Genomic DNA, 28000 nt, shown 5'->3' on the forward strand with positions numbered 1-28000 from the left:
GCAAATGTAATATGTGCAGACAGAATGCGATTAGGGAGTTTCTGTACAAGGTAAAAACTGGCTGATTTCTTTTTACACTGTAATTTAGATTTCAGTCTGAACAAAGCCTATCCAAATCTAACTCTCACTCTGCACATGTTACATCTGCCCCACCTGCAGTGCACATGGTTTTACCATTTTTAGTGCAATGGATCAATACTAGTGCTGCCTGTCCTGAGAGTGGAGTCTCTGAAAAGTGGGCAGCAGAATGGCCTGTCAAAAGGCATTGGCCTTTGGAGACAAAACATACCACTTATCCTGCTGTGGAGTAAGAGAGCTTGCTGGATGCAATACAGAGACCAGTACACCACTGTATGCCTTCTTCAGTTAAAATCATTGAGTGGGGGAGAATATTTTCCACCATCACTGAATGATAATCACCAAGGCCTGGTCAACCAATAGGCTGATCATCCTGTAGCCTGGAGTGCAGACATCATGGAATCTGCAAAAAAAAAATGGTCTCCTAAAAATGTCTGCTGCCTTTTAGGAGACAGATGCTAGAGGTCCAACTATACCTCTAGCATCTATCATGGGAAGACAGCGTGCCCAGGAGTCAGGAGTGTGAATTCCATGAGTGCTGGTGCACTCTAAACTCTAACCCTCCTGGCAACGAGCATGTAACCCCTGGCAATTAGCACGTTGGTAAAATAAAATTAATGCATGGGGGGGGGGGGCACTTTTGTATTAGACTAGGGTGGAGCCCTTAATAAGGCCCTGGTAATCACTGTAGTTTAACCAATTATCTTTCCATGCACTGGAACGATAGTCTTTAAATGTATAGCCAGCTTTACCTGTTGTGAATTATTTTGCATGGATTATACAGCTTTGGCCAGCAAGTTTCATGTTCTGCAATATCCCTCACCCAGTAGCTTAGTTGCTTAGTGAGCAACATCTAATCATCTGCTTGTCTTGACCTATTTGTGTTAACCTTTTGAGTGTCTATGTTGCTGTGCGAGAGCTTTCAAATATCCGCTAAAAATGCCGATGCCGGGACTGTAAGCAGATATTTTGAGGATCTCTCACCGCAACATTGGCATTCAAAGTGTTAAATATGTCCTGTATATTGGTAAAATGTTAAACATACTTCTTGGTTATCACAAAATCCCCTAAATTGTATACATTTATTTTAGAGTGGTAATTTATACTTGCTAAGCAACCCCTTATGTATTTAATGATCACAAATCTTCAAAATGTCATTAGATAAAAAGCATGTGGTTAGATGGATGGCGTGCCTCCATGTATACATCAGTTCTCTATGACTGTGTAAGTGAATATTCCTGTGTCATATGTCATTCCACGTGTGTGAGCTGTAGTGTGCATTATGCATATTACTTTATTTTAACTCATGATATATGGTATCCTAACTTTATATCTAAATTACATTATAGAAATTAAAATGATTGATTTTTGTTATATTTTAATTGTGAAAAATGAATGAAATCAAAGTGCGTAAAAAAACTAAAGTGCTGCTAACGCGTTCCGGAGCGTGGCTTAGAAGCATTTGAAAAAGGAGCCACGCTCAGAAGCGCTTTATGCTCATTTTGGACACTGCCATATACTCCTGCTGACTGATCTGGACTTCTACTACCACTTTGGCTGCATCCTGTTCCAGACTGGGTGCTTGGATAGGGATACCACTGTTGGCACTCCACTTCTTTGCTGTTTTGCCATGGATACTGTCATGTGTACCTTTACATGTCTACCTATTGTAAGTGCAATCTTATATTAAAACATTGTTTTAAAAAGTTATTTGCACTCGCTTCTGTTTTTCTCTATCCTGGTAATTTCCTACTGTGGGAGAACATCCATACAGGTGCTTATATACAGCTGATCCACTTGAATTGCCTGCTGTGTGCCGTGGATAAATGTCTTGTGATTACAAATGTCTCTCTATTGTAAGTGCAACCTTATAGTTAAAATACGACCTTTAAAAGGAGTTATTTGCACTATTTTTGCTTTTCTCCATCTCCCTGGCATTCATTTACTGTGGGAGAGCATCTACATACTCATATGAAATTGTGGATCCCTGGGGGACATTTCATTGGAATTTTGGAAGGACTCACTGAACCCATTTGGGTGATATTGTGCAAATGTATTATTATGGTTACCTTTTCAGCACTTTTTGTTTGTGTCCACATTTTTATCTTCACTTATATTTTACTTGGCCAGAATAGACAAAACAAATCTAATGTAACTTCATTGCTTCTGCTCATTGCTTCCTTAAGTAATATGTCAGGGTAGCCTTTCTCCCCCTTGTCACATACTGTACATACAGTATAATACCAATGACCTGATCGAGGAATGACATTAACAGAGTAGGAGGAGACAAACAAAAAAATAAGTAGATAATGATGTTCCATGTCAATGAAGATAGACATTATTTTTCTCATTAATTAGAAGTTAATTCCCAGTGACCGTTTAACTGTCTTGTGTACCTGTGCAGGTCAGCCGCTAATGCACAGAACTGGTTCTTCTGTTGTTAATACACTTTTCATCAGCTCTCCGGATTACTAGGATGAATGGTGTCTGCAGGAATCATTTCCAATGTTATGTCATAAACGTTTCAAACAGTTAACAGCCTATTTGTATTGCAAACTATTGGTCAAAGGGCAATGTATCAGTCATAAGTGCATGAAAAACATGGTAAAAACATCTAAACAGCTATAATACGTCAAAAATGCATTTAAAAATTGGTGCATTTTACCCATTTGACAACATGTCCAAACAAACCCCAATTGTGCAATTCATCATTGTATCTGTAAGGGATATATTTATATAAAAGTGCAGGTGTTGATCATAGAAACCATATTCTATAAATAAGTAGAATCTGATTGGTTACCAACATCTCCATGTCTACAGTATAAACTCATACTTTAGTAAATATACCCCTAAGATTCTAGTTTCTTTACCGCAGTCTCACCCTGACCCTCCTCTCTAGCGCCTAAACCTATCCCTCCTATCCCCGCTGCATATAAACCTACCCCCCCGCAGCCTATGCACAAGTCCCCAATCTAGTGCCTAAAATTAAACACGCAGGCAGTGAAAGTTTCTAATAAACTAAAGTCTGCATTGTAAATTGTAATGTCACTACTTGTTCCTGATCAAGAAAAAAATGGTAAAAAGCTGCAATTACAAGAACCATATTCATTAGTAATTGTACATATTTTCTCATAATACAGGACACACAAATTAGTAAACTCTCACACTCATTACTTCTATCACAATAAAACATAGCAGCAGCGCCCTGAGGTCAGTCCGGAGGTTGGGCAGGGGCTGCGTACAGCCTCTGCTGCTGTTTGCGGTACTTGTGGACGGAGGCTGGGGGCGCACGGAGGCTGGGGGCAGCCCAGCAGCTTACCTGGGTGCTGGGGGCAGCCCCCAGTGTGTCGGTTGTCATTGCGGGGGTGTCAGGCAGCGTTGCGGGGGTGACGGTTGGCGGGTTTCCCGGTACTGGGAGAAGATGTCATCTCCCAGGGCCCAAATTCACTGGCGTTCCCTACCCGGGAAATAATGCCAGGGGACACCGGTGTAAAAGGGAACAACTGCCGAGTCGCATCCAGGCAGTTTGGGTGTAAAAGTGCAATTTATTGTGGCAGCATAAGCTTGTACAACTACAACCAGCATGCATATGGGCACAAGTGTATAATATAGATGAATAATGACAGATGGCATCATTAAATGAATGCTATGTAACTTTATAGGCACTCTACATAGGGGGTATATTTACTAAAGCTTCTAAAACATGAAAAGAGGTAATGTTGCCTACAGCAATCAATCAGATTGAGTATATTGTTCTCTAGGATGCAATAGAGAAATGATAGACAGATTCTGATTGGTTGATATGGCAACATCACCACTTTTCCTTTTTAGATCTTTATTGAATTTACTCCTAAGCGTTTACAATCTGGATTACCATGCATCTTCACTCTCCAAACTGCAAGATGATAACTGATGCAGTTTGAGTACTACATTTATACATGAAATGAAGCAGTCTGCAAACCGTATAATAAGTCACCGATTAGTAAAAAATTCCCCCAAAGGTTGCTGTTCATAGGCCCTCTTTAATGAAACTAATTACTTAAAAAAGATGTCTTATATTATGTACAAAGGATACGAACTAAAGTTCTTCTCTGCAATGCTTCTCACAAAACAAAACATGTTATTATCTATTAATTATGCAGACATTCTATGGCCAATTAACCATTACTCGAGAATCTACTGGTAATTTTCTTTTGCAATTTTCTCTTGATCAAAATTTAATAATTGGACATTATAGGAAAGAATTTACACTAAAGTGTTATTCCCAGTCCCAGTGATCGGTGTACAAGCCTTTTGAGCAACCTCCAAGTGGCTCATTTTCACCTGTTGGTTGGCTAGAAATTAAGCTCCAGCTACTCTGAGTTTCTTCATCATCGCAAGAGGACTCCTCTTGTTCGGGCGAATCTGACACATCTTCTGCAAAATAAAGATCCCATTGTCTCTTTGGTTTTTCATCAGAATCACAGCTCCTAGTCTTTTGCATCTTGTGTCTTGGCTTCCCGTTGGGTTGCTTCTGCCAGACATTTATCTTGTGCAGCTGGGAATCACTTGAGCTGCTGTCATCTTCAGAGCTAGAGAATCTTTCTTTAAGTTTCTTCTCCTTCAAAAAGTAGGCTGGATTCTTCATCTTTGATCTTTTTCTTTTCCATGTTTTCTGCACTATGGCTTCCATGTCTGTATCAGACTCATATGTGTCAGAATCATACTGATTAGGAAAACTGGGTTTCCCTCGGCAGGTTTGAGTCAGCTTACATCTTGAATGTTTTTTTAAATTCTGGCAATATGAGTGCAATAAATGACCCAGCAGATCTTTGTGGTGGCAAGCTTGATTGTGGCCGGAAATATTGCAGTGTTTTAGTTTTTTTAGCTGTTTAGCATTTCTTTGCTTTCTAGATGTCCTCCTGATATTGGATTGTTCTCCTGAAATTCCACTTAGCTCCTCGCTAAAGTATTCTGAAGTGCTACTTATTTCTTCCAAAACCTCTTTTAGTTCATCATTGGACTCTGAGCTTTCAATGTCTTCTTCATCATTCCATGGTTTTTTATACACACTTTCATACTTTTGTACAAAACGAGGCCTTGGTCTTATCGTTGGAACCTCATGCTCCCTCTCAACATAATGTTTCTGAGGTTTACTAGTTGTTATTCTACAAACAGGTGACTCTTGTGAATTCTCCTCCCACTCTGGAACAGGTGGCTCCAATTTACAATCATCTTCTGTTTCTTCCTCCAACTCTGGAATAAAGTTCATCTCTGCAAAATGACCATTTAGAGTCTGCAGTTTTATTTGAAAGCTGTTTCCTTTCCATACAACTACCCTCTGGCACCAAGGCCTGTTTGAACTCTCGCTTGTCTCCAAAAATAACCTTGCATACTCTGGGTTGCGATAATGATTTAACAAATAGTTGATAAATTCATCAGTTTCATAAATTTTTTGTTTTTTGGAGCCTCTCTCAACAGGAACTTCTTGCATAGATGACATTTTAAAAATGCGATGTTGATCATGGTGATGCATTTTTCGGACTTGATTTTCATCTGAGTATCCAAAACAAGAGTCATCCTCATAGTTGTTCTGGTGACTTCTATCAGAGAATGAATCTTTTATTCCTTCTTGTCTATGGTCCTTGAGATCTTCCTCGGATATTTTAATTTCCAGCTTATCGTCGGTATTCTCTTCATTCTCATGTTGACTGCTTTCTTCTTCCTCGGTGATTGGTACAAACATAACATTACTGTTCTCTGAATAGGTAGACACAGAATAGTCACTCAATTCTCCTGCAAAGTCACAGTTCATTTGTTCCTCTTCAAGTCTATTCACTTGTACCAGATCCTTAGAGACAAATGATATTCTTACATCATTACATAGACAAGTTAACAATATTAAACTGTAGTAACAATAGAGTAAACAATGGCAGGATATAGGTTCTATAGAAATGGTCTATGCAGTCTACTAAAAAATGTAAGTTCAGTATCTTGGGCTGGAAACACGCTATGTGATATATCATTCATACAATCAACTAATGATAAATCATTAAAGATTTGCACACGATACATCTATGAATGGCATAGTTCACAAGCATATGGTGTCGACCCTGGAACACTGCAGATGCAGATATATCTGTACATATGCCAGTGTGTACAGACATCCTGCTGACCAACCCATATGCCAGCTGCAGTAACCACCAACAATGACATAACAACTGGACGGTTATATTTAAATGCCTGACCAGTTGTGATGTCTGGCTAGTGACATCATACCGCCGATCGGTGAGTGTATATTGCATACAGTAAAGGCCCCATACATTAGTCCGACTTGTCCAGTTTGCCCTTGAGATCCCCCTGGTAGCTCCCCTGGAGGCTCGCATGCAATTTGGCACTTGATGTGCCATTTTTTCATGCAATAAATTTATTGCATGTAATATCCCCCGGGGAGCTGTAGCAGCGGCGGGCATTTGGGGTGGGCAGCAGCTGGAGGCTTGTAGCTGTATTTGCTGGGCGGTGAGGCACGGCTGAATAGGAAAACATATTTTGAAAGACTGGCCAGACACTGATTGGCTGAATTCTCTCAGCCAATTAGCATCCAGCCAGTCTTTTCAAAATATTTTTTTTTTCAAATTTAGCAGCGCTTCCCGCCCCACCGCCCTGCAAGTACCACTACAAGCTCCCAGCCACCATGCTGACCAGATCCAGCCGACCTGAACCTACAGAGCAGACCCCACTGCTGCACATAGTTGTGTGCCAGCGGTGCCTCACTGCTGGCCCAAACCTACGGAACGGACCGACACATCATGGGTGCTAAAAATATTCAATGTGCAGGCCATCCGACCTCCCCGCTCCGATGCGCATCAGGTCTGAGGGATGTCAAACACATCTGATTTGGGCTGATTTCTCGGCCTGATCCATCTGGATTGGGCAAAATCCGCCTAAATCGGACAAATATATGGGCACCTTAAGTGTATAAGCATATATACCAAAACTGTTGTTAAAGTGTGTACCTAGATTGGACTATCCCTGATCAATGCCAAAAAATTGATGAAGCAAGCATGTTAAAAATGCAGCAGGAAATTCCAGGCCTGTGTTCCTGGCTTCTATAGAGGATACATTATTTTAAGGAATTTTAAAGGATGTAATCCTGAAATATATTGGTAGAAAATATTTCCATAACAGAGTGTTAGCATGGTATCATTATAGACCAGTGATGTCTAACGAATACAATTTGATTCTAGAACGTTTTATACTTAATTGTGTTGCTAAGTGTTTTGCTAAAGTATTCAATGCTGCTTACTAGAAGTGTCTGGTAGATAATAGGGAGTAATAAGTCAGGAAAAATAGGTTTGATGGTTGAAAACTGGTTAAAGAGTAGAAGACAAAGAGTAATTCTAAATAGAACCTATTTAGACTAGGCACAGGCATTGCACGTGTGGTTTGAGCGCACCCAAATGTCACCATTCCAGGTGGTGATACCAAAAAGCTGGCTTCTCTGCAGTGATAGGATTTGGCCAAATAGTTCTTCATGCTGCCTTACTGACCCACTCCCCCGATGTTCCCCAATTGGATAACAGAGGTAATTGGATTTATGTACTTACCATATTATCTCTTCCTCCCATCAGGGGAACATTGCAATACCTTCCTGATCTGTTGTTCTTTTTGGACAGTTTCCTATTTTATTGGTGTGCCGTTGCCCTAAATGTTAAATGTACAAACTGAGGCTTGGTGGATGTGGGAGGGATTATAGGTGGGCTGTCTCCCTTTTCTAATTGTATAGTGCCAACACCTATAGCCACACTTTTAACACACATGTTATCACTTAAGGTGAGTACACACGGGTGCAATTTCATGTAAAATCGCTGGGAATATGGTCGCGCTCCCGTGTGCACTGCCTAATGGTCGCTGGTCGCAGGAGCATGCTCCTGCGACCAGCGGCTTTCCCCGGCGATCGCTGTGCCGGGAGGTCAGCGCCGGGGAGATCAGCGTTGATCTCCCCAGCCCCGTGCCGCTGCTCCCTCCCTCCTCCCATCAAAGTGACAGCAGCAGCGTCTGCTGCTGCTGCGCTCCCCCTCCGCCCCGTAGCAGTGTCTCCTTTTCATCGCTGATGAAAAGGAGATACTGAGCAATATGATTGCTGGGGATATATTGCTAGCAATATATCCCCAGCAATCATATTACCCCGTGTGTACACAGCATAACACAGTGTTCCCCAGATGGCCTTTGATAAAGAGATTTTACAGTGAGCACAATTTTTTTTAAGGTACTATATGGAGCACTTAATTTTGAAGACATAATAATGCAGACTAATACCGCATGGTGATTGGTGTTGAGGAACAGGTATTCCCTACACAATTTTTTTCAATGTTGACAGACATTTTACCCACATTTATATTGTAAAATGCCACAAACACCTGCAATGATTATTTAGTGTACAGAGAACCTCTGGAAAACACTTACATTTACTTTGTCCAGGATAAGGGTGAGAAGTTTAATTGATTCAAGCCGTCTCTGAGCAAGGAGCAGTTTCCGGTCCTCCCATTCCTGTGTGTCCTCCACTGCATCTTCTGGGCAGGCTTCTTGCTCCTGCACCACAATCTCCTGGCTTTGTTTCTGTCTCTGAAGTTTACGTTTCAGCCTGGCCCTCCTCTTCCTTGCTCGAGCCTTTCTCTCCAGAACTCTCCTTTTTCTGGGCGATTAAATAATAATCAGGTTATCCTTTACTTAAAGCAGATATCTCAATATGACAGGGATGAAAATAAACAGGGGCTACCTACTGCATCCTATTCATGATGATAAGCATTACCTCTGTAGCAAATGTTCACTGATGCCTTTAAGATTTTGGCCCGTATTCAATCCCAGTGAAAAATTTAGCCAGGCGAAATATCAGCAGTTTTCGCCTTTTTTGGGGGCAAATTCAACGCCCTATTCAATCCCAGTGCTGATTTTTCCCCTGCGTGAAAAATCCATCATCAGTGAAAAATAAGTGCATCAGCATAAATTTGCCATAAATTTACGTGGTTTTCTTGAATTCGTGGTTCGTTTTCGCCCCCTTTTTGCAGCCATTTTAAATAAAAGTTTTGTGAAAATGTCCGTGATTGAATACTGAAAGGCAATTCTTGTATAGTGAAAAACTCAGCCAAGATTGAATACGCCATTTTAATTTATAGGGGGGTAGTCAATCCTGGGCAAAATTTTCGCCAGGCGAAATATTGCCAATTTTCCCCCTTTTTTGGGTGAATTCAACTCGCCATATTCAATCCGAGTGTTGAATTTTTGCCTGGGCGAATAATCTAACATTGGAAAAAAACATGTAAATTGGCTAAATTGACGCAAATTCACATGGTTTTGGCGAATTTGCGGGCGTTTTCACCTGTTATTGCTGTCGTTTTCGGCCATGCCGATTTCGAAAAAAAAAAAACCTGTGAAATGGCATGGACGAAAACATACTCAGAACAGGCGAGAATGCCTGCGATTAAATACTGATAGGCAAATATTTTCCTTGTTTTCATCTGGTGAAAAACTCGGGCAAGACTGAAAACGCTGAAAACAGTTGTAATAGGTTGAACAGCTTGAAGTACCCCTTAAATCAACCTGGGCGGCATGTGGTAAAGGTAAAATAGCTTTAATGATGCGCACTCCCAGATGTCTTCAACATTGTATTCTGTCATCTGTACATGCAGCTCAATTTCAATATATCTTCGACACCCGCATGTTCAAAGTGGGTACAGTCACTGAACAATATCGTTCAGTGTGCATGTGCTATAACGTTCACCTGGGAGTTCAAGGGAAATCGTTGACGATATCGTCTAGTGTATACCCTGCTTTTCAGTTTTCACAAAATATATGTTTTGTCCTGGATCTCCGGGGAGTTCAAGCATATGGTTTATTGTGCACCTCACTTTAGCTCCATATTCCATACACTCCAGAACTAGGAGCTAGTGTCTTACCCTATAGAAGCCTATGGGCTCTTTTCGTAAATTGCCCGGAGAGGGATCCATTCAGTTCCCTTGCGGGATACGCATGTCAGTATGTGCGTGTGCAGAAGGGCTCCTGGGTAAAACTGGAAGTCTTCCCATCACATAGAACAGCTCTATCTAGAGATCTGTACTTTGCGATTTAAGGAGATTATTCTGGTTCGCAGCGCTGCGTGTGATTTTAACACCGCGCGCCATTCACAATGATGTGGGGGCCCCTCGCTCACCAAATTCGCCAGCACGGCTGTGAATGGATATTTTGCATAAACATCCATTCACAGCCTTGTGGGCGAGGACTACATCATTGGATGGTCGTAGACCATCCAATGATGTGAAATGACCATGCAAAACTAAGACACTCTCAGTTGTCTGCCCCCGGGAGCCACGTCACTGCCTCATTTCCATTGGAATGCCCAGCGTTTTAATCAAAACACCCATGAAACGCTGGGCGAATGGGACGCAAACTTGCAGTTCACCTTGCCTGTTCGCACCTGGCATCTGCACATGGGCAGAAATCAAACATCGCTCCCTTGTGCAATTGCGCAAATTAATTAATACGAATGCACGTATTTTCGCAATAGCGAATGCCAAAAATACGAATACAAATAAAATGGGCATATTTTCTAATACGAATACACCTATTTTACATGTATTTCCCTTAGTAAATTTCTCATACACACACACACACACACACACACACACACACAATGGACAGCTTGCCCTCTTACTGCTCTGTCTGTTAATACCAAAATTGTTTGATTACTATGTTTATTCCCAATCGCAAAGTGCTGTGGAATATCCTAACACTGTATAAATAAATGTTAATAAATAGAATAAGACATGCATAGAAATGCATTGACAAATGCTCCAGAAACTTAATTATAAGTTAAAACATCACTGGTTACTATTTATATATGGAATGTACTACTGTAAATTAAATGGATTTTAGACATGCATGAGTTTTTAGACATGATGTCTTTGATCACCTGTATTTTCTAAAGCTAACATTTGCAGATGGTCATATATTGTGACAGTATCATTCCCACCTTTCTGCTTCCTTTTCTTTCTCTTGCTTCCTCTGCTGTTCCAGCTCTTGTAGTTTAAGACGCTCAGCATTCCGATGGTTTACCTCCTCCTCGCTAAAGTGGTTGCTCTTATCAACAGTTATCTATTTAAACAGTTTAAAAAGATTTAAAAAAAATGTCAAAGTAACATACTTGTAGCACCGGGGCATAACTAGAACTTTGAATGGCCCCATAGTAGCAATATATTGAAAGGGCCCCTGCTAAAATGCCCTTTAGGAAAGCGAAAGAGAGCCAGGGGAGTAAGAGACACAAAGAGGTTGCTAGAGGGAGAAAGAAAATGAGGCGCAAGAAAGAGAGGGAGAGAGAATTGGGGGATTTTCATGGAAATATAGAGAATGATGGAAAAAGAGATAGGAGTGAGAGAGAGAGAGGGTGTCAGGGAAAGAGAAAGTGTCAGGGAGAGAAAGAGGGTGGCAGCGAGAGAAGGAGAGGGTGGCAGGCACAGAGAGACTGTGATATAGAGAGAGGCAGTGCCAGGAAGAGAGTTTGTGTCAAAGAGAGACATTGGGGGATATACAGATCTGATAGCTACTATGCGACCATTTATCGAAAGACTGCACATGAGTATGGATTGTAGCGTGCATGGGCAAGGCTAAACCGCAAACAAAATTCAGCAATTCTTTTATCTGCAAGCCGTACAGATGCTGAATGAAAGAAAGCTGTTTACTGCAAGTGTCAGAAAAAATGTAGGCATTCCCAAGAGTTTTCAGGGAAGGTGTGTGACGTCAGCTCCGGCCTCTATCAGCCTGTTTCTATCGCTGAGTTGCGGAATGGTTAGGGTTTAGCACAGATAAGACACAGACGGAAAAATCATTAGATGGAGAGGGAGTTGTGTACCGATTGGCGAGATTTTCGCAAGCCATTCCCAGACTGGCATATGGCGGGATTTCATATTGGGGGGGGGTGACACTGTCAGAGAGAGAGAAAGAAGGACAGTATCAAAGAGAGAGAGAGAGAGAGAGAGAGAGACAGTGCCAGGGAGAGAGGAGTCAGGAAGAAAGTGAGGGAGAGAAAAGACAGTGTTAGGGAGAGAAAGATAGAAAAAGTAAGAGACCGAGAAGTAGAGAGATAGTCTAAAATACAAAGAAGGAAGATGTATTAAGCCTGGCAAATAGATAAACTGGAGATAAAGTGGAAGGAGATAACGCACCAGCCAATCAGCTTTGTTTGAAATATGACAGTTGGGCGTTAATTGGCTGGTGCGTTATCTACTTCCACTTTATCTCCAGTTTATATCTTTGCCAGGCTTAATACATCTGCCCCAATGTTAGGGAGGAAGCGAGGAAGACACAGCATCAGGGAGAGGGAGAGACTGCGTCAGAAAGAGCTAGCAAGGGAGGGTGTCAGAGAGAAGGGGAGACAGCATCAGGAAAAGAAAGAAGGAGACAGCATCAGGAAGAGATATATGGACAGCATCAGGGAGAGAGAGGCAGAAAGAGTGTCAGAGAGAGCTTCAAAAGTGATAAATTGGAGAGTGAAAAAAAAAATTGTTGAATGTGCCCAGAATGTGTTGGTAGTTGTCAGGTGCGCATCCTGGCCGTCACCTGGTAATCAGGATGCCACGCCTCCTGCTCTTTGCCCGGCGCCTAGCAACAAGCAGATGCCGGGTGCAGGGGCTGCTGGTTGCCTGGCAATGGGAACGCCAGGTGCAAGCGGTGTCTCTCGTTGTCCAGGAAAGATTAGGGTTGCTGCAGCTGCACTCAGTTGTAATCAGGTGCTCATTTTGGGCCAGATGCACTAAGCTTCAAAAGTGATAAAATGGTGAGTGATAAACAGCCAGCCAATCAGCACCTACCTGCCATGCTACATTTGAAAAATGTCAGGCAGCAGCTGATTGGTTGGTTGTTTATCACTCTCCATTTTATCACTTTTGAAGCTTAGTGCATCTGGCCCTTAGTGCTTTTTAGTCTCTGGCTGCCACACCCTAAAATGGTGGTGATAGTTCCTGTTGAACCTGTCAGCTTGGTGTACCTGCATGTCAGAGACCTTGCCATTGCTCCAGTTTGTCCAAGCTCCCCTGCAGCCCAGATCCTGGTGTGAAGCTTCCACTCAGGCCTGTCCTAATCTTGTCATTTATTGTCTTTCCATCTTATGCATTGTTGCAATATTCACATTGCAAAGTACAGTATTTACATAAGTTGCTTATAACATCCTATGCATTGTTGCCTCTGTCTTTTTTGACAGTCTCTTGTCTTGTTGCTAATAACACCTTATGCATTGTTGAATTTATCTGTACAAACAGTCTCTTGTTTAGTTGCTTATAACACCCATTGCATTGTTGCACTCAGCCTTGTTATTATTTTTGTTAGCACACCCTGTGCACAGCTTTGTTTCCAAACTGTGGGTTTCTGAGTACGCATTGCGGGGTACAATTTCCCCTGCCCAGCCTCCAATTGCCACTTTGTCTTTCAGAAGTCCTGGGGGCATCTGAATATGGGGCAGACCAAATTCGCCCTGGAAAGGCGGCTACTATAGGTGAAGTCTTTGGCTGCAGGAGGCTGGAGGATTGCTGGGCGTGGTGGAAATTGCATGAGCGTGCTCAGAGACCGCTCAGTTGTGACAGGTTAGTGTACCGAGGTGACAGTAGTGTGCATTGGGGTAGCATCAAAGCCTTTACCCATGCCTGCTACTAACACCACCAAGACCCCCACCTTCTTTTCTGGTCTGGCAGCCTCAACTACCAATCTGACCTACATTTCCCGCACCGTTCACCAGTAGCTTTCTGGACAGCTTCTCTATTTGTATGTGACACCTCACACGTAGTGCACTGTGACAGTTTAGTCTACGGGACAAAAGGGGGTCATCCTAGTTTGATTGGAGACCAATGTTGACGGCCTGCGCATGATTGCTAATGCGCATGTGTAGGTTTTCACTGCGGGCACCCTCAGAGACTTGCATCATCTCCGAGGCACTTGCAGTGCGGGGGCGCACAGGAGGCAGTCGCATGTGAATGCCCAGTGTTAACTGAACGTACCCAAGAAAAAGCTGGACATCCTCATGTGAACGGGAGCGGCTACCTGCCTTCCAGAGGCGGGTGGTGACATCACCGGATGTCAGCTGCCCGCCCTGTTCTCGGAGCAGGGCACCACTAATCTAACTAGAGCAGGGCACCCCTAATCTCCCCAGAGAGTGACTTAGATTAGCGAACGCTACAGAAATTATTTGATGGTCAGCGACCATCAAATGATTTCGGGCACCCACGCAAGGCAGCAAAATATCCATTCACAGTACTGCGGGGAAAATCAGGGAGTAGCAGGGGGCGGGCATACGGTCACCCGACGGGCGGCATTACAAGGTTCGCAAAGCAGAATGAGGGCCCAAGAGTGGTGCATTCAGCGCCGGCACAAGTAATAAATAATAGACTATTAAGGTGGCCTGTCTGACGTGATCATGCTGTCAAAGCCGACAGATGCAAGTGCTGGGATTGTTCCTGACCAGTGGCAGTGGAGATCCCGGCGTGAGGTGGTAAATGGTGGTGTGTGATGGGCAGTGTTTGCCGATTTTTATGAATAATGCATTTTACTACACTATGGAGCACCCTCTTTTCCTTTCTTTTTAGACTATCAAAAAGCCCTGTTGTTGGCCCCTGGAACCTGGGGGGGCTCAATGCTTTAGCTGCTGAATTCGCGTCTGTGCTATCGTCAGCAGCCAGATATGAAGGGCAAGTGATACATGTTGGAGACTGCCTGTGACTGGGAGCAGGTACAGCTGTTGCGCCCTAAAAGCAGCTCGGGCCCCATAGTTTCTGCACCCTTGGTAGTTATGCCACTGTGTAGCACTCTACATGAAATATATAATATTGATATGGGGGCCGGAACTTTATGTAGAGCTTATAATTACACAATATAATATAATGTATAACCTGTGTTAAACATAGAAAACTGCCAATGTATATTAGATGGTCCTTGGGGTATTTTCAACCCTAACAACTGTAGAACAATTAAAAACGATTGCTGTTGCTCTATAAATAGGTCTGAACAGATTATCTGATGGCATGTATGGGGAGCAAGCACATGAAAACATTGGAAAGCTGTAATGGCCCAAACACACAGGGCAACGCATGTCTGATAAACCAACCCAGTAACCTTGAGCCAGTCACTGCATATCAGACATTAGTTTTAGATCAACATTTTGGCCCAACTTTTCTCTATTACTCATGAAGCAAGAGAAGAAGCCCTTATGTTATACAGATACAGGATAAGGGAGCTAAAGTTGGCAAATGTTATGGGGGGAAACAGACTTTTACCCATGTTATTCAAACAATATGTCACCTTTATATCACAGGCCAGAGATTTTCCTTCCTCTGCAGTGAATATGAGCTTCATTCCTTGCAATGAATTGATTGCATCTAAGGCACTTGATTGGCTTTCATACTGGAGGAAAGCATGGAAGAGCTGCAGGACACCACCAGTCACTGGGCTTCCGCTGGTCTCTTCTCTGTATGGATCAAGCATGGGAATGTCAATATTTGTAATTTTTCCATATTTTTCAAAAGTATTCTTCACTACCTCCTCACTTGGCTTTTCTATGTTTGAGCCCAAAATTGAAAACCATTTACATGGCAATCCCTCCAAATGGATACAAGATGAAAATATATTATTCCCTGTGCTGACCTCTGAATCTCCCACCATTTGTGATAGTAAATCTTTAGTATCTTCATTAGCAGAAAATTCAGGAGGCGTCTCAGTGACCTCTACACTTAGCGGTTTGGTAATGCTGCTTAGTTGAAGGCTTTGCCCATTAAGTTTTTCCAAAAAAATTTGAGATAGACGTTTAGTGTCAGTTTCACCTTCAATTCGGATTAGCTCCCTTGTGTTTTTAGAAACCCTGAGGGAACTGAAATAGTCCGGAGCAACCATAGTCTTCAGTTCTTCTAAAATGTCCCAATTTGATATTGGTCTGCATTGATCTGTTTCTTCTGGAAGGATAACAGACAATATTAACTTTGTCTTTGGTTTGAGATACAGGCGGTATGCAGCATTTAACTCCACCACTTCAGAGTCATCATATACCGGAGTTGCAATCATCGTGTTTTTTCTGCAATAAAAAAGTTACCACAATATTATTTAAATACAACTTGGAATATATGGGAAATCTTGAAAGGAAAAATAAAAAAATATTATAATTGGAATGCCTCCATTTATCTAGTTTTAATTGAACTTGAAGTCCAATGGATAACCTTAAATGGTGCAAAGGTAAGTAGTAAGCTGATAGACTCTAGAGCAGGGGTTTCCAATCATTTGGCCAAATAAAAAATGTAGAAAAAAATATAAAATTAAGTGGATTGTGCTAATATGTGATCCTTAGGTTCAGTTATGTGGTAAAGGGTTCTGTTTGTACACATATTTTATAATTGGCAGTCACCAGAACAGGTTTTGTCTATAAATAACCATAAATAAAACCATGGGTCGGAACACCAACCCGTGGAACGCCTGCAAGTGTCCTTAAGCATTCCAGGGAGCCACGGCGCACAGTTTGGGGACCACTGCTCTAGAGGATAAAAAAAAGACAAAAACACAGAAAAAACTGAACAATAAAAAAAAAAATGTAATAAGGTATAAAAAGAGATTTTTCATGGAACAAATAATGGGTAAAGGAAATAAAGCTGATAAGCAACAATTAAAAAGAGTCTTTCCTGGGCACTGAGGCACCACCAGTAGACTACTGAGGGTTTATGGACCAATGAATCACAATTTGGTCCACATAGCATGGTTTCTGTATACCACTAAGTAGGCAACAGGATTGATCATCAGTGTGTGTGGTTTATTTATTAAACAGAGGCTTAGTAAAGCTTTATTTATTTTTCATTTCGGGCTAAAGCGAATAGGTCTGAATCCCCCTCCCCCTGTGAATGCCTCACTAAACTGGACAGAAGAGTGAAAGCAAAGTAACCACCAATTGCAACACATGTGTGGGAACTTCTGCAAACAATATTTATTTCCATTGTAGAAAGAAAGTCACAAGTGCAGTCAGCAGATTTATCTGCAAAACGTTGCTATGCTGAGTCAAAAATGTAGATGAAATAAAAAAATGAGATGAAAATTAAGAAATGATTCTATTATCGTCAATGTAATAATCCATTCAGACATTAAACTGGGTACATTTCTACTGGTTCTATTGAGGTGTCCTTTTACGCCTCTACCGTCAGTGTGATGTATATGCCTTAGTATTATGGCAAGCAAACTTACGGCCTAGCGAGCAGGTAAACGTCACATGTGATGTCAGTTGTTTCTATGTCACGTGTTTCTATGTGCTCGCCCAACATTTTCGTGGGCACACCATGAAACGCTGGTTGGACACCAGTGACCGCCCCCCCTGACTGCCAATCATTGTTTGAACCCCCGGCGAGTGAAAAACTCAGATAAGGCATTTGCAGTTGAACATGCGCATAAGCGACTATACGCATGCGCAGACTCCACCAGCAGGGATGGGGACAAATTCAGACCTGTGCGAACAGGTCTGCATCGGCCCCTTAGTACCACATGCTGTGCTATTGCTCAAATCATATGATGCCTCGTGAGGATTTTACATTGTAATACATTGTAATACATGGTGTGTGTGTGTGTGTGCGGAAGCGCTTCTAGTGTGAAAACACTGGCAGCACGCTGATTGGCTGAGATCAGCGTGCGCTGTGCTGCCAGAGTTTTCACACTAGAAGCGCTTCCGCATAGCCCGGCGGATAGCGCTCGTGATTTCTAATGGACTGCAGGGAACCCCGCTGCCTCCGCCGCCAGATTTAAATACACAGCGCCGTAGGACAGGTACCCGGGCGGCACAAAATGCCGCCCTCCAGTGGCCGGCGCCCTAGGCAAATGCCTAGATTTGCCTAGTGGTGGCGCCGGCCCTGCCTGGTGTAGATATACAGTCACTCCCTGGACAATCCCATCCTCCATTTTCTGGGATGATTCCTAACTAAATTAACCCTAGAATGTCTGTGTGTGCGTGTACATGTGGTAGGGAATATAGATTGTAAACTCCACTGGGGCAGGGACATGTGAATGTTCAAATATTCTTTATACAACGTGATAAATAAATAAAATAATAATATTGTGGAGGTCAGGTGTTAGTGATAAAAGACTAGGGATGGATCAGACTGATCTCTGTTCAAGGATGACAATGCACATACAGCATGCACATCTGCGAATTTGTATGTTCTATGTCCGTCCTATAGATTGTAAATTTGCAGCAGGGCCCTCCAACATCTATGTCTGTCTGTTTTACCCAGTTTGTTCTTTCAGTGTTGTCATCAGTTGTAAAGCGCAACGGAATCTGCTGCACTATATAAGAAACTGTAAATAAATGTAAAAAAATATTCTGACTCAGATGGATCTGTCTTTTTATGTATTAGAGGAGTTTAGGGCCTTGAATTGGGCAAACACTCAGAACCACCTTTACTTGTGAGAGTGTATCCAATACAATTCAGCGTCATGTATACGGGGAAGGGAATCCCGATACTGACAGATATCTTGCACCTAGTATAGGGCTGGTGCCAGTGTGGATGCCAGTTTGCAGCAATGGGCGGCATAGCTTTCAGATGCACAAATACCCACATTAGGCCTACAGAATCTTGCACCAGAATAAGGTAATAAACTTCTTTTTCACAGCTTATTGCAAATACAGCCACTTGGCGAGCAACTCAAAATCATGTTATCAGGCACTGTGGTTGTCTCCAGGCCATGGACCTTATTCTGGTCCATTTGCTCCCCACGTGTTCGCACGATGTTTGGTATCTGCGCATGTGCAGATGCCGGTGCGAACAGGCACAGCGAACTGCAAAGCTGCGGTACCATTCAAACCCAACAGTGCAGGCTGAGGGCGTGGGGCGGCAGTGGATGGACGCATGGGAACACTCAGTGTTTCATTGGTGTTCCCTTGGAAATGAGGCAGTAACGCGGCTGCAGAACCCCACCTACCGTACGGATCGCTCACACCGTCCGAATGCGGTAAGACGCCGAGCGAACATACCGCGAGTGGATGTTTCATGTGAACGACTCCCCCATCTGTGGGAACCTCCCCCATCCTCCGATGGTCACCGACCATCAAATGATGGACCGAGCGGTCAGACAGCTCCGAGTGCTCCAGACCACTCGGACATTTCTCTGTGCGAAAGCAGGGATATGGGCAGGCAGCTGACATACGGCTATATCAGCTGTCCGCCCCCCACACGTGCATCGCGGACGGATTACCATACATACGTCCAGCGTTTTCATGGGAACGCCCATGAAACACGGGGCTTACGCATATGGTAATGAGCCCAAACAGCCTTTCAAGCCCCTCTCGACCCCCTGCTCGAATGGTTCCGACCGATCGTTTTCCGGACGGAATTCAATTCAAGCAAGAGAGTTAAATTTGGGTGGGGTGTGCTGACACTGAAATCTAAATTGCAGTGTAAAAATAATGCAGCAAATATTTACCCTGCACAGAAACACAAATCTAACTCTCTCTATACATGTTACATCTGCCCCACCTGCAGTGCACATGGTTATGCCATTTTCCAAACAAATTTGTACTAAGCTCGGATCTGAATAAGCTAAGACACCTCGGAGTGTCTTCGTTTTGCGTGCTTGTTCCACATCATTTGATGGTTGGTGACCATCGAATGTTGTGGTCCTCGCCCACAAGGCTGTGAATGGACTTTTATGAAAAACATTCTTCCGCACTGTGCGGGCAAATTCAGCGAGCGAGGGGGGGCGGGCGGCGGAATTTAATAGTTTCCTTTAACCCTAATGCAACAATGCCAGGCTGGGCTTCCCCCGACATCTGATGTGGCCAGGTAAATATGGAATCAACAGATGCATAATCTTCCAGATAATCTTCATAACCTCACAGGGACCACCCGGACCCTCTGCATCTTTGGATCCTTTCCCCTCACTGTGTGCAGCCTGATGGTGCCCCCTACCCTATCAAGCACAGTTTACAGACCCCTGCCTCCTGTCAGTGTTTATACTCAGTGGCTGCAGAGGAGAGGTCAAACCATTGCTGAATTGTCAAAATTGTCAAAAATTGTACAGGTGTGTACGCGCATATCGGCTGTTGTTTGTGGACCGTCCAACGGGTCTACGGTCGGTCGAACGGTCGCAAGAAAACAGGGATTGTATATTTGTGTGCCCAGCTTTAGTCACAGTGTACAGACTCAGCGACTGCAGGAGCAACTGCTGGTCAAACAAGCCTGTCCCAGGCAGTGTGTCTACCCAGCAACAGCAGAGACATATAAAAAGAGCAGCGCCTTGGCATCCACTTTTTTTACGGTGATATTCATTGATACTTACCAATATCCCTTAGATTACACAGTTTGGCTGTTCATGTGGATGATGCAGATTGTGGCCTCACCATGCCCAGGAAATGGGGGCAACATGCCAAGATTTGCGGGAACACTGGCCAGCTTAATCAAACCAAATGGCGAATAGGGCGGAATGCGTGCAAGGCCACATTCTGCATATGAGCAGAATGGCATGTGCAGCCGCCCCACCATCGGATATGTGCGTAAACCAGAGGTCATACATGCACGTGATACTTTTTAACTTTAAAAAAAAAAAAACATAATTTTTATTAGTTTTCAGCAGAAATCATACAAACAACTGTATAACAGGATAAACGCTGCTATCTGACCAGGGCACACATAAAATATAGAAGAACATATCGATCAATCGTACAAAGTGGCAAAAGTAATTGCGGTGAATGAGGAATGAATGAATGAACCGATACAATGAGGTGGCGGCAATGAATCCATATCGAAACATTGTACCCTAACAAGACTGGGCGGAATTAAAAGAAAAAGGAGGGAGAGGGAAAGGAGGAGGAAATGGGAAACTTAAGTACAATTACAATGGCAAATAGGAGGCAGAAGGCTACATACCGATCTTTGGGCACTGGCGTAACTATAGCACCGCAGCCCCCGCCACCGTGGGGGGGGGGGGGCGCTGTGCATATGGGGGCGCCGGGGGCTGCGGTGCTATAGTTACACCTCCCCCCAATCCCCCGCAGGCATACCTATTTCGCTGGTCCCGGCGGCTCCGTTCTTTTGCTGAGGACCACCACAAAATGGCTGCCCCCATATAGCACACAGTTCTCTGAAACTGTCTGCTGTATGGGGGCAACCATTTTGTGGTGGTCCTCAGCAGAAGAACAGAGCCGCCGGGACCAGCGCAAAAGGTAAGGCTGCGGGGGATTGGGGGGGCTTTGAATGGGCGGCGGGGGGCGCCCCCCTTCTAACGGCGGGGGGGCGCCCAAAACGTAGCTACGCCGCTGTCTTTGGGGTAGATAAACGAGCAAGCATGTGATACTTATGCTGGCCACACATCAGACCAACTTTCCTCCAGCCATCCAAATAGTTTGTTGGTAGGACTGAGGGCTGGTATACCCAAAACCAGGTGCTTTTAGGAAAAATGCTGCAAATAGTTAATAATAAATAGTCCCTCATGTGGCAATCACTCAATGAATGCAGATACAATCAAGAGACTCAGATGTTCTTAACAAACACTACAATGGGAAAGCGATCTAAGTGGCTTTGACCATGGAATATATATTGGTGTCAGGTGGGACGTATTGAGTATCTAGGAAACTGCGGCTTTCATGGGAATTACACATGTATCAGTCTCTAGAGCTTGCAGAGAAAGGTATGCAAAACAAAAACACATTCAGCGAGCAGCAGGTTTTGTTAATGAGGTCTGAGTATAAAAGTCAGACTGACAGGAAGGAAAATCAAGAACACAACAGTGGTATTCAGCTATGAGAGCACAGCATGTGGACAAATGTGCAGCAACAACGCAATGCTACCATGTTATCATGGACCAGAATCTATGAAGAATCTATTAGCACCATGTTCAATTCATGTCACAAAGAAATTCTAGCTGTGCTAAGTGCAAAGGGTACAAAATAGATAAAGAGGCCACTGCATGTGGGAGTTTATGTATGTGTATATGTAAGCCATAGGGCGGGATGCAGTAACATCTGTGGCCCTCTCAGCCACACATCGCCAGCTATTGCAAAGATAATTATCGTATATGCTCTAACATATGAGAAAATTATGGCAAAGGACAGCTCTTGCATTTAGATCGGCTCTTTGCAATGTGCCCGGCGATGTGTCCCTGGCGGCTCTCCCCTTTCTCCTGCTCAGCAGCTCCCTGCTCAGATGGCTGCAGGGAGGAGGAGGCCACTGTTCCAGGCAGCACAGCAGGAGGCTGCCCAGACAGAGGTGAGGGGGGGGGAGTGTCGCGGATCGGCAGGGCATGCAAAGGGAAGCCCATAGGCTTCTATGGGGTTTACGCCAGCTCTAAAGCTGGCGTAACCCCTGGCAGCAAAGCCCTGGCGGTGGGGTTTAACTGCACATGAAAATGCGGTAAAACCCTTGAAAACAGGGTTTTACCGCATTTTTTGTTTAGTGCATCTCGCCCATAGTTACATAGTAGGTGAGGCTGAATAAAGACTTGCATCTATCTAGTTCAACCTATGTTTATAGTAGCTTATCCCTTGTTGTATAGTATGTTCTGATATTTTAGAGACAGATTATGTTACTTATTCATACCCGTGGATGTTTTTAACCAATAACTGTTTATCCAACCTTATTTTAAACGTATTTATAGTGCCTGCCGACACCACTTCTCCAGGAAGAAAGTTTGACTGCTCTGACTGTAAAGAAATTTTTCTTCTAGAATAGATGAACAAAATCTTTTTTTTCTAAACTCGTGCCCTCGCGTCCTAGCTTCCTGTCTTGCAGAAAAAGGGGTGTTTGACAGTTCCTTATATTGGCCCCTAATATATTTATACATGTTGAGCATGTCCCCCCTTAAAACGTCTCTTCTCGTCATAGTCATAGTATTTATTTATTAACAGTTATTTCTACAGGGCACACTACTGCATAGCTCTCAATAGAGCACCTATTACCATACACATCATTACATGACCCAGAGAAGCTTACAATGCATATTCCCTACTACCACATGTAGACATATACACATTACAGCTGATTTTTGTCTGAAGATAATTAACCTATTGCTATGTTTTTGTATTGTAGATGGAAATCAGGGCACAGGCATCACTATGGGGCTGTGGACTGCAATTGCGTGTTACCCTTGCGGACTCATCTGTAGTGACGGGTACCTGTTTGCTGCGGTGTGACATTATTGTCCAGTCCGGGGGGTGTCCCATCTGGGGGTGTCTTGGCCGGGGGATGCGTATGATGGCTTTCACCAGGGACATGGGAAAGGGGAGATTTACAGCCTCCTCATGTGGTCCGGACTGTTCCGGTTTTTATTTCATCGCCGGACCATGCAGGGAGGCTGTGTTCTCCCCCTTCTCCTCTTCCTGGTGACAGGTCTCACAGCAGCCCCACTGGACAGGACACCCACGGACAGGCACCAGGCACTACAAGCTCCAGAATAAAAGATATTGAATGGAGATGAATGGAGCCTGGCCGGTCCAGCGTTCTGGGGTCCGGTTATTACCCATACCCAAGAACAAGCTGGAAGTGCAGCAAAGTCTCTGGATGCAGCCCCTGAAGTGATGAAACCGGGGGGCGCACAGTGAAGTTACCCCCATTCCCTTGGGCAATTCCTCCTTCCCACAGTGGAGTCTCTGGTTTGCACACCAGGTATCACTACACACTGTGACGCCTCTGGAGCAGTGAAAAGCCATACTAACACAAAGAGAACAGAAAGAAACTCCACACAGATAGAGCCTTGCTGAAATGGAACATATAACCCATGCTTGTGAGGTTAATTGGTAACAACAGTTCTGATGAAACTGGATGCCATTGCTCCCTGTGCCAGTTGTCGTCCCCCCCCCCCAACAAAAAAACCCCTGTGATGTCATGACTTTGGAAAGTAGAACACTACCCGGAGCATCCTAAGGACTCTCTGGGCAGTTTCACAGGCTGCAAGGTGCCTGCCAGGAGCAAGCCCTGAACGCCGTTCCAGGGACCTTGTGCGACAGGACTGCTCGCCCACCCTAAGTTACGGTCCTGGATAACTAAACATCAAGTACCTGTGCACCAGTTTTCATATATGCACCACATTGTTTTAGCAAGTAGTAGACAGCAGTATCCTGGTCTCTTGTATCTAGAGACTAGGCAGGCTATTACATACAGCATAGCACTAATGTAAACAGCAACAAACAAACATAAATGTCTGGCAGCTCCAGGCACAACTGCCAATAAGGGCATTGGTTATGTTAACGGTTACCATCAGCTGCGCAGGCTGACTGCCCTCCTTTCTGGTTCATTGGAGAATGAGGTGGCACATATACAGTAATACATTCCACAATGGTCTCTGGCACCAGGTGCTTTGCTATAATAAAGGGGGTTATTCAGACCTGATTGCTGGGTTGCTAATTTGCAAGAGCTTTGCGATCAGGTAATCGCCGCCCAGCCAGAGTGAAATCCCGCCCAGCGATGATGCATATGGCGTGCAAAAGCTTGCAGACCTACAATAGCAAATCCATGCAAAAGCTGCTCACCATTAATTGATATGCTGGGGGAAATTTACTAAGATGGGTATTTCACTTCACATGTGATGTTGCTATGGGCAACCAATCAGAATCTACTTCTTATTTATTTAGCACCCTCCAGAAGATAGTAGACAGGATCTGATTGGTTACCCATAGCAACATCACATGTGAAGTAAAATACACATCTTAGTAAATTTCCCCCGCTGTCTTTGCATAGCCCAGGAGTTACTATGCTGCGATAGACTTCCCTTTAAAAGTCTGGGCATGTCTTCATTTTCCCAGGCACTGACAGAAAACATCAGATTACAAAATTTCTATTACCACCCCAAACGCCAGCTTCCTGTAAAAAAACCCGGCAAATTTGCAACCATGCGATCAGGTGTGAATAACCCCCAGAGTTACCAGAGAAATAGTATGGATGCAGCTAGACCACAGGTTCTCAAACTCGGCCCCCACACAATGCATATTTCCAGCTCTCCTCACAGAATCAAGTGAAATAATAAGTTCCACCTGTGGATATTTTAAAATGTGTCAGTGAGTAATGAGTGCACCTGTGCACCTGCTGGGTGACCTGGAAAACGTGGACTGTATGGGGTCCTGAGGACCGAGTTTGAAAACCACTGAGCTAAACTGACCAGGACAGTTTTCCACTTGATTTCACTCACAATATTTCTCTTTACAATGTAAATCATCCAAAAACCTATACGTATAATAAAAAGGTGCCAAACATTTGATACGTTGTAAACAAGATATTGACAGGGATTAAAATGATCTCAAAGCGCAGCGGTTAATAACAGAGACAGTGCAGGTAAGGATAATTATATCGCACTTTTCCCATAGGAGCTGACTACAACATCTGGCACCGGTTTTATTTTTCATAGCCTAAAGATGTTTAATGGTATACAGCTTTCATACATCATAAACTTATATAAAGAGCTGTATTAGGTTTAAAGACATTAGTTTATATTACCATAATGTTATATGACAATAATGTCAGGTTCTAATAAATAAAGATGTCGCATAAAAAACATTGTCAAAAGACACAACATTTAGACCTATTTAATATAATTATTTAAAATTGTATTTTACCAGGAAGATAACCACAGCCTGGTCTCTGCATTCTTGCCCTAGCCTCCTGTCTCCAGGTATTGCCATTAATCTGTATGTCACAATGCAAAGCTACTGCTCTCTATCATGTGAGACAAGAACGGAAACATCTGCAATCTCACAGGTAATCAGTATTGTGGCTTATACAGGCAAACAGTATTATAGCTTATTAGTTAAATGACAGCAAGCATACATTTGTATTTGGGGGGGGTCAAGCTCCAAAAGTAACAAATTCATTAGAAATTCCACCATAAACAGAAAGTTAATTAAAGGAAGCTACTTGTTAAATAACCTTAATGTGCTGGGCAGGATAATATATCTTTCTTACCTAGTTTCTGTCCTGATTTGTAGGTTAGCGCAGTGTGCACCTGGGTCTGAGATAGAAGCAGCCAGATGAAATACGTGTGATCTGCTTCCTGCTTTTACAGAAAATGATGCTAATATTAGCTTATGAAAAACACAGGGGGTTTACCAAAGCCCGCTCACTGGCTCCTTTCTGCATCTGACAGTACATTGACGAACCCTCTCTCTGCTGATGGGACCTGCAACCTGTAACCACCCTGTGCATTCCTATTATCTGCAACATAAGAAGCACCATTAGCTTTCTTGCGTTTACTAAAGTATGGATCACTGGATAGACAGCACTAGGTCATTAGGTCGACATGGGGAAGGTCAACAGTCTAACGGTTGACATTGGGTTTTTCACTTTTTCTACCTGAATGTCGACACAGTCGACATGGATGCTAAAAAAGTACACTGCTGCCATGCTTCAGGCACGCTATTTTATTCTCCCACCACGCCCTAGTGGATGGTAGGGCGTGAAATACTGCCTGTCGGCACATGTCAGCTAAAATAAAAAGTGAAAAACCCCATGTCGACCTTTTGGCTGTCGACATTCCCCATATCAAACTAATGCTTGTGTCAACCTAATGACTCTGTCGACCTAACCCCATGTTGACCTTCAGTCATGTCGACCTTATGCTTGTCGACATAGTGACTGTATCCAGTTTACTGTAGCTTCCTCTTCAGCCGATTAAATGGCTGATAGAAATCTCTTTTTAATGTTTAAGAAATTATTGATTGTTTTTTTAATCAATATTAATGAATTAGGTTGAGCAGATCTAGCCTAAAACATTGTCTTGAGGGTGTCTAGCATACCTCTGCCATCATCCCATGACCCTTCTAGCATTATCTCCCATCTTCCCACACATAGGGCCTTATTCTGGTTCACCCCTTCTGGCATATTTCTTCTTAGATGGACAGAACCATGTGCACTGCAGAGTCGTTCAGGTTCATGGGTTTCCATCAAGACGGGGGTATATTTATTGACAAGTGTTTGCCCATGGGGTGATCGGTCTCCTGCTCCTACTTTGAAAAAATTCAGTTCATTTTTGCATTGGTGCATTCAAGACGTCACAGGCTGTAGTTGCATGGTGCACTATTTGGACGATTTTCTCTTTGTGGGCCCAGGCGGGCAGGACACGTGCAAACATCCTGGCATCCGCCATCGATGTCATGACGTCATTAGGGGTCCCCATTGCCGCGGATAAGACGGAGGGTCCTGCCACGGTGCTATCTTATCTGGGCATCAAGATAGACACGGCTGCGGGTTGCTGCCGGCTCCCAGAGGACAAGGTATGCAAGCTGCAGTCTCTCATTAGTGAATGCAGGCAAAAGAAGAGGGTCAGGTTACGCCTCATACAATCTTTACTGGGCTCTTTTAATTTTGCCTGTCGCATTATCCCGATGGGTAGGGTGTTTTGCCGTAAGCTAGAGAGGTCCACGGCGGGGGTTAGGCACTCTCATCACACGGTCAGACCAGTGGCGTAAGTTCTTCACAGTTGACCGGAGGCAAAATACATATTGGTGCCCCCCCCCCCCAATACACACAGCATTTTATATAAATATATGTATGCAAGTGTGTGTGTGCATGTCTGTATGTTATGTATATTATGTTTAAAATAAAGTGAGAGTGTAACGTCTATGGAGGGAGAGTCAGCCACAAAGGTGTCATCAATGGCTTTCAATTAACTGCAGGGGAGGAGAGGCGCCCCCTTGGGAGCAGGAGCCCAGCGGCAGGTGACTCCATTGCCTCCCAAAGTTCTGCCTCTGATGTCGGAAGATGCGGGACGACCTTTTAGTTTGGTCCGTTTTTCTAGAGCAGTTTAATAGGGAGCTCATCTGGCCTTCTGACCCCGCCTCCAACGTTGAACTGCAGCTGTTCACTGACGCGGCGGGATCCACGGGTTTCGGGGCGTACTTCCATGAGGAGTGGTGCGCCTCGAAGTGGCCTTCTGCTTCTTGAGCTTTTCCCTATTATAGTTT

At 43.7% G+C, this 28000-nt stretch overlaps 1 protein-coding gene across 1 annotated transcript; it reads right to left on the minus strand.

The window, feature by feature from the left end:
• Positions 1–3958: 3958 nt before the first annotated feature.
• On the minus strand, positions 3959–26079 carry LOC146036659 (A-kinase anchor protein 17B-like). The gene is made up of 5 exons (XM_083160588.1): positions 26004–26079; positions 15397–16162; positions 11087–11208; positions 8524–8752; positions 3959–5908 (listed from the first exon to the last, which is right to left on the minus strand). The coding sequence occupies exons 2-5, from the start codon at positions 16150–16152 to the stop codon at positions 4337–4339; spliced, it is 2679 nt and encodes an 892-aa protein (XP_083016714.1). The 5' UTR covers positions 16153–16162; positions 26004–26079; the 3' UTR covers positions 3959–4336.
• Positions 26080–28000: the final 1921 nt, after the last annotated feature.

This window comes from Crinia signifera, chromosome 9, assembly GCF_055691185.1.
Source record: "Crinia signifera chromosome 9, ASM5569118v1, whole genome shotgun sequence".
Classification (NCBI taxonomy): Eukaryota; Metazoa; Chordata; class Amphibia; order Anura; family Myobatrachidae; genus Crinia; species Crinia signifera.